Source organism: Tasmannia lanceolata, unplaced genomic scaffold, assembly GCF_043159265.1.
Source record: "Tasmannia lanceolata isolate RefF3 unplaced genomic scaffold, GAP_Taslan_0.1 ptg000006l, whole genome shotgun sequence".
Lineage (NCBI taxonomy): Eukaryota > Viridiplantae > Streptophyta > Magnoliopsida > Canellales > Winteraceae > Tasmannia > Tasmannia lanceolata.
In genome coordinates, this window is record NW_027518683.1 from 30,881,493 (window position 1) to 30,898,829 (window position 17,337).

The following is a 17,337-nucleotide window of genomic DNA, read 5'->3' on the forward strand; positions in this document are numbered from 1 at the left end:
CCGAGGAGTACTCTAGTTACTATTTTCATGTATGGAGGTATTTTAATCCCTTTTTTATGTCTTAACCGTATTTTGTCATTTTCCATGACACAGAGTATTCTAGTCATTAGTTACGTTTTTCATGTATGGAGGTATTTTAATCATTTTTTATGTCTTAACCGTATTTTGTCATTTTCCATGACACAGAGTATTCTAGTCATTTTTACTCGATACGACATTTTAATAATTTTTTATGTCATGGGGGTATTTTGGGGAATTTTGGTTTTGTATGAATTCAAATCCAAATCCAAAGAGCATCTAAACGAGAGATTTTATAGATTTATATTTGAAATCCAAATCTTTACATGGTCATCCAAGCAGGGGCACTATTTATAAATTTGTGAAAATTAAAATAATGATATTTTATAAATCCAAATTTAACTCCATATCCAAATTGAAGGTGTCCAAACGGCTCCTAAGCTCATTTAATCATGTCTACTTGTTCATTCAGTGTAACTAATCAAATGGTTAAATAAAAGCATAGTTTTCATAGATAAATCTCAAACAAGCTATTACAAACACATATATAACTCCCATCCAAAACTCTCTTTTTCATCGTTTTATTGTATGGTAACACAAGACATATAAAACCCAAACAGGATATATGGAATTCGATCCAAGAATTATCATTAGTTTCTTCTCCTGCAGTTTTTCCTGATCTCCCCATTGGAACCAGTGAGAGGTTTGATGTCCCCCATCTTTATCATGGCTGCAACGAAGTCAGAATTGAAGGTGCTTGGGTTGTTGCTATAAGTCCTGACTTGGGAGTCTGTTGATCCGCCATTGAACAATTGTTGATCAGAATGAAGAAGGCCCCTCCGATTAACGAGGTTCTTATAGTAATTGTTGTCAAAGGCTGTAGGCGTTTGAAGATCTAGAGGCGCCAAGTTATTGTCGCCTGAACCTGAAGCCCTTGGGCAATTCCCTTTTCTCGTACTTGCGAAGGAGCTATCGATGTTGTTCTCGTTATATATCCTATTTCTAAAATTTGTGCACCTTGCTTGTCCAATGGTATGTGAACCTATATGAATGAAACCATCATATGAGAAAGAGGGAGAGAAACAGAAAGAGAAAGCAAGAGAGATATTTTTCATACCAGATAAGGCGACCATTTCCCTAGCAGATAGACCTTGAGCACTGAAGCTAGAGATTAGGTTGCTGAGGCTAGAAGTTGGAGGGGGAATGCTGTTATTAGCTGCAGCTTGGCTAGCTGTCCTTGCATCTCTTCTCCCAAGTTTTACATTCCAACTAGGCCCTCCAAGCTACGTCACATACCACATATTAACTTTAACATGGTTAGAAATCATTATTAAAGAGAATTGAATAATAATTAAAAAAGAACATGCAACAATAGATGTTCTCCTTCTACAAGACATCAGTTCAATCACGACCATCCAAATGTGACATTGGGCATCAAAGGTAGAACTTAGTTACTTACTATGACGACTGAGTCTCGAGCGGTAATAGCCAAGATATCGGCACAGGACACTACTCCTGGACACACCTTCTCTACATTGGACTTTATATTGTCCACCACGTTGAATCCTCTAGCTGAATTCCGATTGGGAGCTGCATTTTTCTCTCCAATGAAGTTTGATGTGTCGTCAAGAAGGAGCGACCCATCGCAACCCTACAACAACACAATAGGATGGTCTTACAGTTTGCAAGTATGAAAAATTAAGGCTTGTAAGATTGTCATATCAACACAAATAGGGAGGGCTTTTAGGAAACTCGCTTTACATGAGAAATTATATGACGAATGGGCGTACAAAGACATAAAGGTGGTATGATGGAAGTACCACCCGTGATAATTGATCCAATAGCAGCTTCTAAAAAAGTGAGCTGCTGTTGGAACAAATATCAAGGGAGGGAGAGTACGTCTTTGGACGCCCACTCATCGTATAATTTCTGCCGTTTACACAGGCATATGTTTTACCTATTAGCTCTTTTTTGTAGTACCTAGTGACACAAGGTAATTACATTAGAGCACCGCTAGAAAAGTCCACATGGCTTCCCAAGATGTGGCCTTGCCATTCATATTGGTGCAAGACTGCAAGTAACGGAACACACCAAAATTCATATGGGTCCCAACCAAGCATAACAAATGAGGGCCTTTTGGGAATTATATCATGAATATTAAAAAGGGATTTGCTAGGAACAATCACAGAAGGCATTTCACCGGCAGGCTGTTGCATGAAAGAACAGCCACCTCAGATGAATTAAATGAATATGACAAAATCTGAGCCTATGTGGCTGCTCTCTCATTCAACAGGCCGCCCGCGAAATGCCTTTTGTCATGGTCCCAAGCAAATCCCTATTAAAAAATACTATCTCTATATAAACTTATCTAAACTCCCTACAATCGAAGCATCCTAAATATTTTATGGTATAAAGAATGATAGATGCAAGGGCCCTTGAATAGATCCATGGCATTTTTAATTCAGTTGAGAAACTGAATTCAGTTGCACTTAATGACCTATTCAAGGGCCCTTCTTTAACCTTTGCATAAAGAGGGCCCTTCCATCTATCATTCCTCTTATTAAAAATGATTTCCTAAGCCTTTCACCTCCTAATAAAATCCTAAAATCACTATCTAGAAAGACAACGATAAAAAATTACATTGACAAAGCAATCATGGAAAAACAGGCGAAGAAGTGATGCGCCCATCCGACGCTCATTTTGTATTGCAGAATTGACGGTAGACTTCACCGTGGTAAAGAGATTTGGGCAAGAATTTGAGTAGAAACTGGTGGAGAGTTGGGCAGAGGAGGTGCCCAAGAAGAGCAAGAGAAGAAGAGCCAAGGTAGTAGAGAGCAAGGAGAAAGAAGCCATAGCTTTCTAATATTGGAGAGGAGTGTGGCAAAATATGTGTGAATCAGTCTTGATATATATAGGGCGGTCTAGAGGCTGTGGTCATATCCAATTAATATGTTTGGCACCGTTAGTTCACCTGCTCCATACGACCACTGCATGGAACCTAATTACGTTCACATTTACGTTTGAAAATTAGATCCACAAGGTCAAGTAAAACAACGTTTATGTTTTTGTCAAACTGATGGGACCCATGAAAGGGTTGGAAGATTGATGATTAGTCAACGAGAATCGTGATTTAGCAAAAAAGTACAACTTTTGTAACATTTTTTCTGCAGCATTTTTTAAACTGTAACCTTCTTAACAAAACGCCTTTGAATTACGCTCACCTACTTCGTTTTTTTTTTTTTTTTTTATCAATAATCGGGGTTTGGCAGACCCCAAGACCACGGCAGACCCCAAGACCAGAGAAAAAAAAAAAGATATTACAATCTATAATAGAGGGTTCCTTCATCATCCTCTTTGACATAGTCATAAAGAGGATGAGGGAGGGACACCCCTTGAATACAAGAACCTTTTAAAGGGCAATCAGCTTTTGAAAGAAAATCAGCAGGTCGATTTGCTTCCCTCCAGATGTGAGACACCTACTTTGTTTTTGCATTCTCATTGAAACTACAATCATTTTAATATGAAAAATATTATGACTATAAATATTTTTGAGTAGTAAAATCTTTATTTTTGAATTGATCTGAGGGTATATTCATTGACAATGTTAGAGAACTAGTTAAGGATCATATGAATTTTTATTTTTTTAAAGTTTCACATTTTGTCCGTTTTGATAATTTTGAATGACTAATTAGAAAATACATTTCGAAGAGTATTGTATCTATTAACTTATAGGAGCAACATTGACTAGGCTGTAGAGCACAGTATTGGGTAGAGATAAAATGTAATGCCCGGCCCCACCATTAAGAAGTTTAATTTTAAAATGGGTGTCTTTATCAAAAACTGGGTCGGGAATTTTAAAACCGGTATGGTGTGCCATTATCCAAATTGAGCTTAGTTTTTTTTTTCTCTTGAAAACTTGTAATTAAGGGCTTCTGTTACCAAAATCGATTCAATAATTTATTAGCGTATTGTGGATCTCCTTCTCTTGAAATTCAACGAATGGGAATAATAGCATTTAGTGGGTGGATTCCATGAAGTAGGAGGTTGCCTGAAATCGAGGAAGCTACATTGGAGGTGTGGAAGAGGAATTTTTAGGAGACTTTAGACCACATAAGGTCAATCTGCGGAGAGAAAGTTTAGGAAAGGGTATAGGGTATAGATAGCCAAAACATATGGAATGCGAAAAGGGGGAATTCGTGTAGATAATTTAGGGGACTGTGAGAAGCTTAATTAAGAGAGGGATTTGGTAAGTATTTAGTACTCTTGGATGTTTCTTGGTTCAAAAGGACGGCCGACCGTCTGAGGGGCTCTCTGTAGGGCTTTGGCCTTGCAGATTTTCCTCATTGCTTTCAATTTTGGCCTTTGCCCTTTGATGTTTAGACTATACGAACCCTTCTAATTGTGAAGTGGTCTTCGATGATAGGTGATCAAACTTCAAGTCCAAAAATTTGAAAGTTACATCTGAGGTAAGTTGTATGATGGATCTTTGGTGTTTTGTTCCCTTGAGGTAATTGTTAGAAGGGTCGTATAACTCCAGGCAAAATCGCTATGCGCAGCAGAATAATATCGTATAGTATAAAAATTGTTCTTCAATTTTGCCCTTAGCTAAGGATTTCTAGGAACTAGATTATATTTTGGTAATAAATTAAACAGATACAAAATATACCTTTGTAGAAATTACTAAGAAAAAGATCGTCTGCTTGATCTACTACCCGAATCACAACGAACGAACTTTTCGCCGCAGACGCCGTAAGTTGATCCGATGGGATCCTTTTGATCTTCACATAAGGGATAGAATAAAATATATTCTATATCAAGAGCTGATCTAAATTAGTTCTCAAAAATATGGAAATTTAAGAATTAGATAGAGCTTTTGATCTCAAGTTGTAGTTTTTAATGGACACTAGTTTTAAACTTGAGAAGGCAAAGAGGGAGATGGATGTTTGGCTAATGGGAGAGAAACAAATGTTTTCAAGGTTCGAAAGTATGTAGAAAAAGTCCAAAACTCTTATGATTTACTTTATCTCCAAGTTGGAAACAAAGTTGCTAAAACTTGTTTTAAAAAACCAAATGCCTAACCAAGGTTTGACATTTTCTCCCCTCTTCAATTCGTGTGGTGTTGCCTTTTGCACACCTATATTTTTTCCAAAATATTCTCCCTCTAGTTTATCTCAAAACTAGTTTCCCTTTCCAAATTGTTTTCTGATAAAACTTTAGATAAATACCAAGTATTAATTATAAAAACCAATTCAAACATTCCGAATTAAATAAAAGATGATATGGACGTTTTCCATAAGGTGGGCCCACTTCGAAATTTCGTCCAATGTGGGACCCACTTGTTTTCAATTATTTAATTGAATAAAATAATACTTCCCCATAGTTATTTATTGGACGGATTATATATGTTTCAGGGCACTTCATCTAACAATCTCCCACTTCCCCTTAACATGTAATTTTGTCCAATAGTGTTTAAATTCATATTTAAATCTTTTAAATAATTCCCATCCAATGAGAGAAAAGCTCCATCCTATAACACCCCTTTCGGTTAACACTTAACCAATTTGGTATTCCAAATGTGTCCCGTAGTATACATACACTATGCTATCTATTCCCTTTGTATGAAGTACATCAAAACAAGTTTATTTGTGCATTCAAATAAATGCGAGACTCTTATCCGTAGATATTAACAAGTCATTTGAGTTATGAGTTGGACCGTTGCAGGGTTCTAACGATCGATCCTGCAGAACCCATTGATGGGCTCTACTGTGATTTCATCCATAGTTCGAAAACCACAATTGCATTGAGTCAGTGGCCTCCATCGAGACGTAACCTTGAAGACGATCGTCAAATTATCTTACCCCTAATCACATCCAATATGTGCAAGTCCTTTCTCCGTTCTCCATCTACTAAGTTGGGTCCTACGGGGGGTGGACATACAGTACCCTCTGGGCCCACTCTAGGTATACCTTTCAATCAAGCAGCTTAGGCCCGCAAATGTATTTGCTAAAACCATTCAAAATATTTTCGTAAAAATATTTGATAAAATATTTATCAAATCCACCTGACTAGGTATTTTATAGGCCTATTGCTCTTATCAAAACTGTAGATGGTTCCCTCATGTATATGAGGCGGGGAATTCCTTGTCGGGTATCACTTTAGTCTCATAAGTTTGTCCACGATTCCAGTACCACCCTTAAATGATTCCTAAGAGAACCATTGTAAGATGAACCAAGATAACGGGATGGGCCCACAAACTAATAAGATCACTCAGGTCAATGGACATGTAAAGGTCCTGTCTGGTGGAATAGCCTTACTGTCTCGTGTCCACAGGAAATTCCAATGAGATCCAGTTCAGAGCTCGATCCCTATTGTCGCTCACACTCTTCTTGTTTACGGTCACTACCCAAGTGATTGAGATAAGTCACCTCACAACACATGCATGTCAGTAAGACTAGTGCTGGTTGTGTACAGGAGGAGATGTCCAATCTCCACCCCAACCAGGAACTTTTAAGGTTTGCAAAGAACCGGAATTCCATATCTCCCTGCTCCCTACGATCTGTGAATCCTTGAGCTTGGTATTCCTATTTCGCTGCCTAAGTACTAATATGTGTAAAACAATAACATCTCACATATTAAGAAAATAGCACCAAAAAATGTCATGAAATAATCCTTTATTAATGAAAAATGCAAGGTACACTGGAATTTAAAGTGAGATCCCACTTACTTTAGATCCAATCCTGCATATATCTAAGACCCCTTCCCTCAACATGCTTGCAAACACTTTCTGACTAAGGGACTTAGTGAAAGGGTCTGCCACGTTATCCGCTGAAGCCACCTTAGCTATGGTAACATCTCCTCTGTCTATGATCTCTCGTATCACATGATACTTCCAAAGGATGTGCTTGGACTTCTGATGAGACCTTGGTTCTTTTTCTTGAGCAATAACCCCGCTGTTATCACAGTACATCGTAATTGGTCTCTCAACAGAGGGAACGATGCCAAGGACATCCAAAAACTTTCGCAGCCATACTGCCTCTTTCACCGGTTCACTGGCACGGATATATTTTCCTTCAGTGGTAGAATTTGTTGTGGTGTCTGGTTTACAACTCCTCCAAGATATCACTTGAAAATCCGATATAGGGGGTCCCAAGTTATAATAGAAATGGCAACTATGAGGAGGGAGAATACGGTTGTTTAAGAAAACTAGAATTTACCAATTTGAAAAACTTAAACCGATTAAGAGATCAAAAACAATATTTTAAGCATACAAGTTAAATCTAATGGTGCAATGCAAATGAAAGAGCAAAGAGATAGAAAGAGTGCACCCGAGATTTAAAGTGGTTCGGTCCTCAAACCCAAGGCCTACTCCACTCCACCAACCAAACCCGTTGATGGCTTCACTATTTGATCTTCTTAACCTTGGCGAAGATCGGTGCCAATTACAATTGCTTTAACCTTGGTGGCAATCCTCACCACGGAGAAAAAGGGCTCCGCTTCTCCGAATACTCGCCCGAATACAAATCTTGAAAGATGAAAGAAAGAACTAAAAAATCCCTTCACAAGGGTTATAAAAGATGTACAATTGAGAGCCTATGATCCAAATCCTAGAGTTGGTGATGAGAGGCACAATTGAAGCTTGATTCACTCTTGGGTATTCAAATGAAGTTTAAGAGTGTTAGGATTGATGGTTTGTATGTTTAGAACACCCATATTTATAGGAAAAACAAAATATGACCGTTCAGTGGCATTACGGTAATTCCAGCAAAATTCCAAACGGCTCTTTTTCAGACCGTTGGAGTGTTCTCGGAGTTCCGAGAATAATTCTCGGAGTTCTGAGAATTCTCGGAGTTCCGAGACAAAATCTCGGAGTTCCGAGAAGCCACACAGAAATTGGAAAAAGTCTACTGGACCATTTCTCGGAGTTCCGAGAATAATTCTCGGAGTTCCGAGAATTCTCGGAGTTCCGAGAAAACCTCTCGGAGTTCCGAGAAGCCTATGCAGAGCAGATTTTCAATTCTGTTCTTGGGCTTCCAGTTCTCAACCAAGATGGGATTGCTATGAGGGTTCCAAGGTGTTGGAACTCCACAAATACAATCACTTGTCTATTTAGGGTGTGTGAGATTACCTTAATTATGCCTCTAAAAACCTAATCTAGGTTTGGATCAATTACATTAAAAAATGGTCTTCAATATTAATTTCTTCATGTCTTCAAGTCTTCATGACTTCTTGCTTGATGACTTTGGCCTTCCAATTAGTGGTCTAATGTGGGCTTCTTGGCCTTCAATCCAAGCATCCTTGATCTTACTTTATCAAGATCTACAACTTAGACAAACAAACACATTAGTGATAAATGATCACTTGTGTATTGGAATCATCAAAACAAGATGGGAATGCCAAGGTAAAAACCATTGGGCTTACAATCTCCCCCTTTTTGATGATGACAAGCACAAGAGATTTACAAATCAAAGCATATACTCTTTTCACATTTTTCTTACACTAGAGACTTTTCTCTAGATTCGTCTCCCCCTTTGTCATCAACAAAAAGAAGGGGTAAGAAAAACAAGGGTTTAAAATTTACAATTTTAAAGCTCCCCCTTTTTCAAAGAAAAATTCAATTTTAACTCCCCCTAGTTAAAATAATTTTACAATACAAGAGGGGTTATCAAAAAAAATATACAAATGAAATATATTCAATTTTAAGTTCAAAAACCCCTAATCTACACAATATGAATATCATCATATGGGGGTTTTGGGAACCCAAGATTTCTTGGTCCCACATCTAGCCCTACTCTTGGATGCACATTGGAATTGGTAATGACCATTCATTCCACAAAAATGGCATCTAACAAGAGGGTTAGATACACTAGTCCTATCATGATAAGCATGTTGAGGTCTAAGACTAGTTTTACTTAGGATTATGTCAATAATTTTATTTCCATTTAGAAATCCATGTAAACATAATCTAAGTCTTTCATTTTCATTATGAAGATGGGATGTTTGAACTAAAAGCTCATTTCTTTCATCTTCATAAGAATTGGAGGAGCTTGCCATATTTTGAAATTTTAAAAGTTGGCAAGTTTTCTCATCCAAACTACCCTTAAGGGTATTAATCTCAAGTTTATGATTTTCAAGTGTAACTTGTTCTTGAGATATGGAAGAAGATAAATCACTTTTCAAAAATTCAAGTTCTTTTTCTAACTTTAAAATGGATTTTTTAAGAACTTTGTTTTTGGAAATTTGGGTATGCAAGGTTTCACATAATTCATCATAAGGTATGCTATCACTTTTACTACTAGATGAAGAATATGAGGGGTTAGAGTTTACTTCAACTTCATGGGTGAATGTCATGAAGCAAAGATCATCTTTTTTATTTTCTTCCCCTTCACTTGAGCTTTTGCCCGATGTGCTTAACGCATCCCAACCGGCGGCAAGAGCCTTATGCTTCTTCCAATCCTTCTTACCCTTGTACTTAGAGGAAGTTGATTTTAGAAGTGGACAATCCGGTCTTTTGTGTCCTATCTTCTTGCAATTGAAGCATCTTAAGGCTCCATCAACATCACTTTCTTCTTTCTTTTTCTTATCTTTCTTATGCTTCTTTCTCCACAAGCTCTTGAATCTTCGTAAAGCTTCTTCTTCCTCACTATCCGCTTCACTTGATGAGTCTTCCTTGGAAGCCTTGAGTGCTAGGGATCTAAATTCCCTCTCCTTTGGCTTCTTTTCCTCTTGTCGGCTAGTAAGGAGCATCTCATGGGTGATGAGAGATCCTACAAGCTCCTCTATGGTTAGCGTCTTGAGATTTTTTGACTCTTGAATCGCGGTCACCTTTGGATCCCAATGTGGAGGAAGAGACCTAAGTAACTTACTCACAAGCTCATCGTTAGGATAAGATTTACCAAGATTAGCTAGTTCGTTAGAAATAATAGAAAAACGAGTATACATTTCCGAAATACTCTCGTTTGGACTCATTCTAAACATTTCATACTTACTCTTTAACAAGTTTATTTTGGAATCCTTGACTTGTGATGTTCCCTCATGGGTAGTTGCAAGGGTATCCCAAATAGTCTTGGCGGAATCAAAAAGAGCAACTCTATTAAACTCCTCGGTAGCTAAGGCACAAAACAAGGAATTTATTGCTTTGTAGTTCAAATTAGCTTGCCTTTTCTCTACCACATTCCATTCTTCAAAAGGATTGGAAGGTACATTGTATCCATTTTCAACAATGTACCAAAGTTCCACATCTATCGAAAGAAGGTAGATGCGCATCCTTGTTTTCCAATGTCCATAGTTTGACCCATTGAAGAAAGGAGGTCTAGTTGTGGAATGGCCTTCCGGAAGTCCGGTTCCAATTTGGTGTGCCATTTCACAATTAAAAGTTGCCAAATAAAATCTTTCCCTAGTTAGATTTTGAAATAACTTTCACAAAAATTTTAAAATCTTTTAAGAGCCAAGGCTCTGATACCAAGTGAAAATCCGATATAGGGGGTCCCAAGTTATAATAGAAATGGCAACTATGAGGAGGGAGAATACGGTTGTTTAAGAAAACTAGAATTTACCAATTTGAAAAACTTAAACCGATTAAGAGATCAAAAACAATATTTTAAGCATACAAGTTAAATCTAATGGTGCAATGCAAATGAAAGAGCAAAGAGATAGAAAGAGTGCACCCGAGATTTAAAGTGGTTCGGTCCTCAAACCCAAGGCCTACTCCACTCCACCAACCAAACCCGTTGATGGCTTCACTATTTGATCTTCTTAACCTTGGCGAAGATCGGTGCCAATTACAATTGCTTTAACCTTGGTGGCAATCCTCACCACGGAGAAAAAGGGCTCCGCTTCTCCGAATACTCGCCCGAATACAAATCTTGAAAGATGAAAGAAAGAACTAAAAAATCCCTTCACAAGGGTTACAAAAGATGTATAATTGAGAGCCTATGATCCAAATCCTAGAGTTGGTGATGAGAGGCACAATTGAAGCTTGATTCACTCTTGGGTATTCAAATGAAGTTTAAGAGTGTTAGGATTGATGGTTTGTATGTTTAGAACACTCATATTTATAGGAAAAACAAAATATGACCGTTCAGTGGCATTACGGTAATTCCAGCAAAATTCCAAACGGCTCTTTTTCAGACCGTTGGAGTGTTCTCGGAGTTCCGAGAATAATTCTCGCAGTTCCGAGAATTCTCGGAGTTCCGAGAATTCTCGGAGTTCCGAGACAAAATCTCGGAGTTCCGAGAAGCCACACAGAAATTGGAAAAAGTCTACTGGACCATTTCTCGGAGTTCCGAGAATAATTCTCGGAGTTCCGAGAATTCTCGGAGTTCCGAGAAAACCTCTCGGAGTTCCGAGAAGCCTATGCAGAGCAGATTTTCAATTCTGTTCTTGGGCTTCCAGTTCTCAACCAAGATGGGATTGCTATGAGGGTTCCAAGGTGTTGGAACTCCACAAATACAATCACTTGTCTATTTAGGGTGTGTGAGATTACCTTAATTATGCCTCTAAAAACCTAATCTAGGTTTGGATCAATTACATTAAAAAATGGTCTTCAATATTAATTTCTTCATGTCTTCAAGTCTTCATGACTTCTTGCTTGATGACTTTGGCCTTCCAATTAGTGGTCTAATGTGGGCTTCTTGGCCTTCAATCCAAGCATCATTGATCTTACTTTATCAAGATCTACAACTTAGACAAACAAACACATTAGTGATAAATGATCACTTGTGTATTGGAATCATCAAAACAAGATGGGAATGCCAAGGTAAAAACCATTGGGCTTACATCACTCCACTAGCCAAAATAAAAACAAGGCCTGAAGAAGAGTTCATGTCATCAATGCAGACTGAAAGTCCGTGCCGGTAAAGCTAGAAACGATAAACTCGTCTACCCCATAAACCAAACAATAATGTTTGGTTCTCCTAAGATATTTAAAAATGTTTAACCGCCGTACAATGCTCAGGACCTGGGTCTGACTGATATTTGCTAACCACACTAGTAGAATGACACATATCAGGCCTCGTACATAACATGGCGTACATAAGACTTCCCACAGCCGAAGCATAGGGAACTTTATTCATCATGTGCTTCTCCTCAAATGTCTTTGGAGACATCTTCTTGGATAACTTGATTCCATGCCTGAAAGGGATTAAATCTTTTCTTAGAATTCCCCACATTAAACATTGCCAATATCTCATCTACGTAAGCCTCCTGTGATAGCCCAAGCTTCCTATTTTTTCGGTCCCTAATAATTTAAGTCCTAATATATAAGAAGCTTCACTCAGATCTTTCATTGCAAATGTACAAGAAAGCCAAAACTTTGTGTTAGATAACATTCCTACATCATTCCCAATGAGTAGAATGCCATCCACGTATAGAACCAAAAAGGTTACGGCACTCCCATTGACCTTTTTGTATGTAGAAGCCTCATCAATATTTTAAGAGAATCCAAACTCTTTGACCGCTTGATCAAAACGATGATTCAACCTCTGAGATGCTTGCTTTAATCCATAAATGGATCTCTGCAACTTCCACACCTTCTGATTATCCTCTCAAGTAGCCTCAAAACCCTCTGGCTGGACCACATAAATATCTTCTTGAACATTTCAATTCAAGAAGGAGGTCTTGACGTCCATCTGCCAGAACTTATAATCATAATGTGCAGCGATTGCTAAAAAAATCCTGACGAACTTTAACATAGGTAAAGGTGAGAAGGTTTTCTCATAATCAATTCTGGCCTTTTGAGTATAACCCTTTGCCACAAGTCGTGACTTGTAGGTCTCCATCTTTCCATGCCCTTCTTCCTCTTGAAGATTCATTTGCATCTAATGTGCTTAATACCCTCTAGTGGATTGACTAGAGTCCAGACCTTGTTGGAATATATGGAGTCCATTTCGGATATCATAGCATCTAACCATTTATTCATATCGATGTCTAACATCACCTCCCTATAGTTAAGGAGATTCGTTTCTTTTATGTTTGGATTACTTTCCTCACCCAGATAAAGATATCTACGGGGTCTTTCGATCTCCCTAATACTATGTCGAAGTGTCGGAGTAGGCTAATTAGATTCTTGCTCAGATTTCTCATGTCTCTATATTGGATTATCAGATTGCTTTTCCAAGGCAACCATCTCTATCTCACCTGCATCTTGGATGAACTCTTCTTCCAAGAATGTGGCATTCCAGCTTACAACATAAATTTGTTCGTCAGGGTTATAAAACCAATAGCCTTTGTTTCCTTAGGATATCTATAAGCCCAAGGGTTCCCATGGGTTAATCATTCACCTAACCTTCTTGTTTTGATGCTAGCAAATCAAATTGATTAACATTTATGGACTAATGTGTTGCTTTAAAGTGTTGTGTTGTATACAAGAATTTCATGTCATTATCGCCATTACACAACTCTTCTCAACACATTGTTTGTGGATCAAGGAACAAAGGAACCAAGAGCTTGCACCTACAGTGAAGACATCCTCATTAGAAGATGTTCATATCAAGAAACTCATCATGAAGATTTCACAAGTTCCCAACAAGTGTCAAGAAGGAGCTTGGAGTTGAACATGCTATTGGTGACACCTCATGTACCATGTAACATGCATTGAAGATTGGAGGAGAAGTCATAAGAGCCAAGCAAAGTCAAGAAGTTCACTCACAAGCTAAAGAAGTCCAAGAAAGTGCAAAGGAACTGATACATTCCAAGAAGACTCAAGGTTCTTATTATTATAATGTATTTAGAGTCCTCTTGATTTTATGTTTAAATGCACTTTCAAAAGGTTTTCAAATGATTTTTATACTTAACATTTTACATCTTTGAAAACCACCAGCACAACAAAAAATGTGTTTGAAAACCTAGGACTTAAGCCCAAAGAACATGGCTCAAAATGGAATTTTAATGTAAAAATGGAACTATTAGTAAATGAAGAATGGAATTTTAGTAAATGGAACTATTGAAAACCTAAACTATTAATGTAAAAATGGAATTTTATACAGGGCCGGTCAACTGGGTTTCCAGGGCAACCGCGGCAAGATAGCTGGATTTCCAGCACTTGCGAAAAATAACGGGCCGGTTGACAGGGTCAAGCTGGGCGACCACGGAATGAGTTATGTTGAAACAGAACCATTCTATCATGGGTATAGGCGGGCGACCGCCGTGGGTCGGTCGACCGAGATTGGTTTTATGAGTCGAATTTTTGAGCAAACATGTAGCCCTCGCCGGGCGACAGCCATGTTGCCGGTCGACCGCGACAGTAAGAAATTTAAAAATATAAAAGGGCGCCCGATAGGGGCGGGCGACCGCGGTGGCTCGGTTGACCTCGACGGTCGGGCAAACTAGCCGTTGGGGCTTTCGCAGGTTGACTTTTTCAACCCAGTTATTTACAGTTTGACCCCTAAACGGTCATATTTTCAAATACCTTATATATACATGATTAAAACCTATCTAAACTAGCTTTTCAACATTTTAGAAAGATCAAATCCCATTTTCTTTGAGCAAAAATCTTTTATCAAAAGCAAAACCTCTTTGAACTTGCATTTGCACATTTTATTAAGAGGATCTCCACTAGGCTTCTTACATTTTCTGTCTTTGGAGAGTTTTGTGAGCTATAACTTTGTAATCCGCCTATCAAGAGGCATTGAGAGTTTTTCATTTATTTTCTTCATTGTATTTCAGGGTCTCCTCTTTGGCCCAGTAACAAAGGTGAAGACGTTGTGAGGGTCTACTCTTCGGCCCGTTAAGAAAGGTGAAGATGTTGTAAGAGGGTGTGTTCCCTCTCTAAGGCTTCGTGCAGAAAGAGTTTGTTTCCTTTGAAGATCGAAGGAGTTGGCTGTACGGCTTCGAGATTCCCCCTTTGAAGAATCTCATTATTTTAGTGAAGATCCCAAGAAGGTAAACTTTGAAGAGTGGAGTAGGTCTTATGATAGACCGAACCACTAGAAATCTTGTGCCTTGTGGATGCTTTCTCTCCTCCTTCTCTTTGAACTTTGTGGTGATTGGTAAACTCTACCCTTTCTTGTATTTATGTTTTATTAAAACAAGGGTTAGGCAAATTGGCATAAAGTAATATCTAAACCCTAAATTTTATTATCTTGAATATTAGAACAAGGGTTAGATTAATAAGTGCTTAATTAGTAAATTAATTTTAATAATTCGTTTAATTAAGCCCAAAATTTTTAATTCATCGATTCACCCCCCTCTTAAGTTGTCACACTTGCATTTCATTTGGTATCAAAGCTAAGGATCTTAAAGAGATTTTAAAATTTTAAAATCGATAAGAGAAAGATCCATGACAATCCAAAAGGATTTCGAGTTAGGCCAATCCGCTTTAATTCCTCCATTTTTTTATGTAACAAATTTTGGAGCTTGGAAAGTAAAATTTTTTGCCTATCTCAAATCCATAGATTATGACGTGTTAGATGTCATTGAAAGGGGATTTTCTATTTCAAGAAAATGTAGTAAAAATTATTTAAAATTATTTTCCTTGAACTCAAAAGCAATGATTTTATTGTGTTGTAGTTTAACCCCAAGCATCTTTGAGAAAATTTCAACATGTTTAAATGCAAAAGACATTTGGACCACTACACTTGAAAATATTTTTGAAAAAAATTGTTGTCTCTTTTCAAACGATAAAATTCTTGAACAAAAAGAGACTCAAAAATCTTTTGCAAATAAAGAAAATGTTAAAACTTTAATTTCCAATTTCAAGAATCAAATTGAAGGATTAAAAATGGAAATTGATGAAAGTTTAAAATGAATGAAAAATTAAGTCAATTGAGCAAAATCTTAATAAATAAAGTTGTTGACTTAATTTAAAGATGTAGTAATGCTTTTGAGAAAGAAATAGAAAGCCTTGAAATCACAAACAATAATTTAATTGAAAAATATAAACTTATTTGTGGAAATGAAGAAAAATTGAATGCTAATTTGTCTCAAGAAATAAATTGCCGTAAAAATCAAGTAAATGAATAAAATTAGTAAATAAAGAACTCTCTATAAAGAACTAAAGATTGTAAGAAGATAAAGACAAACATGTTTGTCATCATGTGCATTCTTGTGGTTCTTCATGTTCCTCATCTACCAATCATTACTCATATACTTATTGTGATAGATTAGGACATCACAAATCTAGGTGTAAGCTTAGATTTGTGAAATCAAACAAGTTTGTTTGGGTAAGAAAAAATACACTTTCGCAAACAAACTTGGTAGGAACCAAAGTAATTTGGGTTCCAAAATCCCCCACTCAAACCATTTATTGAATATATTGATTTATGGGGTTGTGCTTTCATTGCTATATCATTTGAATTCTCTCTAGATACTTTATTTCAAATGTTGCATTCTTATATCTAGAATACATGTGCTTTAACATTATATCATTTCATTTTTGAGTTTAGATACATACCATTATTCATTTTTTTATAGAATGTATCTTTGAAAATTATGCTTTAATGATCACATCATATCCATACTATAGTCTATAAGCCAAAATAATGCTATCTAGTTGTAGACTATATCTCTGTACTTTGTTGAATATCATTCTAGAATTTTTGTCTAAGTGCACACACTTTGTCTCATATCCTCTTGCAATTAGTATTCATCCACAAAGAAAATCCATAATAGAAAATCTCAAAGTGAAAACCATATGTGTGCTTCCATGAAAATCAACCACTCATTGCCCATAAGTTCAACTTGATTTATCAAGTCCATTTTCTTCATATTTGAACTTATCTAGGAAAAATTTGGCATTTGCTAGATCTTAGAATATTCAACTTGGTTTGAATATCATTTCTAGCAAGATTAAGAAGTTAAAAGCCATGTCTAAGGTAATCTACTCAAATCCTTTCTTAGACATCTCTTGTGCCCTAGGTGTGTAAACATGTCTATTACCATGCACCTAGTTGTCCTTCAAACCCATTCTTGTGTGCTTAATGATTATCATTAAATACATAAGAAATCTTGATGGGTTAAAGTTGATGGGTTCCAAAAAGAGTCTCAAATGAATATCCTCTCATGACTAAGATGAAACTATCTAGTCATAGTAGTTCATTTTGGAATACATGTGTCCAAGATGTTTATCATTTAACATTCTCTAACGAGTCCTTGGATCTTTTCCTAAGTTCATATAAGAATATATTATATAGGGAAGTTGGAAATGAGTCTAGATTCAATATAAGAAACTCATTTGAGTAAAGTTGAAAATGTTATAGGAATTTTGTATCATTTTTGGGCATTTACCCATGTTGGTGGTTGGTATACAATACATTGTGATGGGAACACTTGTCTCCCATACATTTTGGTTTTCCATGGAATTATGCACTTGGTGCTTAATACCCT

General features: G+C 37.0%; 1 protein-coding gene across 1 annotated transcript; it reads right to left on the bottom strand.

Moving 5' to 3' along the window:
* Positions 1-507: 507 nt before the first annotated feature.
* LOC143880228 (peroxidase P7-like) lies at positions 508-2,888 on the bottom strand. Its single transcript, XM_077383054.1, has 4 exons — positions 2,659-2,888; positions 1,478-1,669; positions 1,136-1,301; positions 508-1,060 (listed from the first exon to the last, which is right to left on the bottom strand). The coding sequence occupies exons 1-4, from the start codon at positions 2,869-2,871 to the stop codon at positions 669-671; spliced, it is 963 nt and encodes a 320-aa protein (XP_077239169.1). The 5' UTR covers positions 2,872-2,888; the 3' UTR covers positions 508-668.
* Between the last annotated feature and the right edge of the window lie 14,449 nt (positions 2,889-17,337).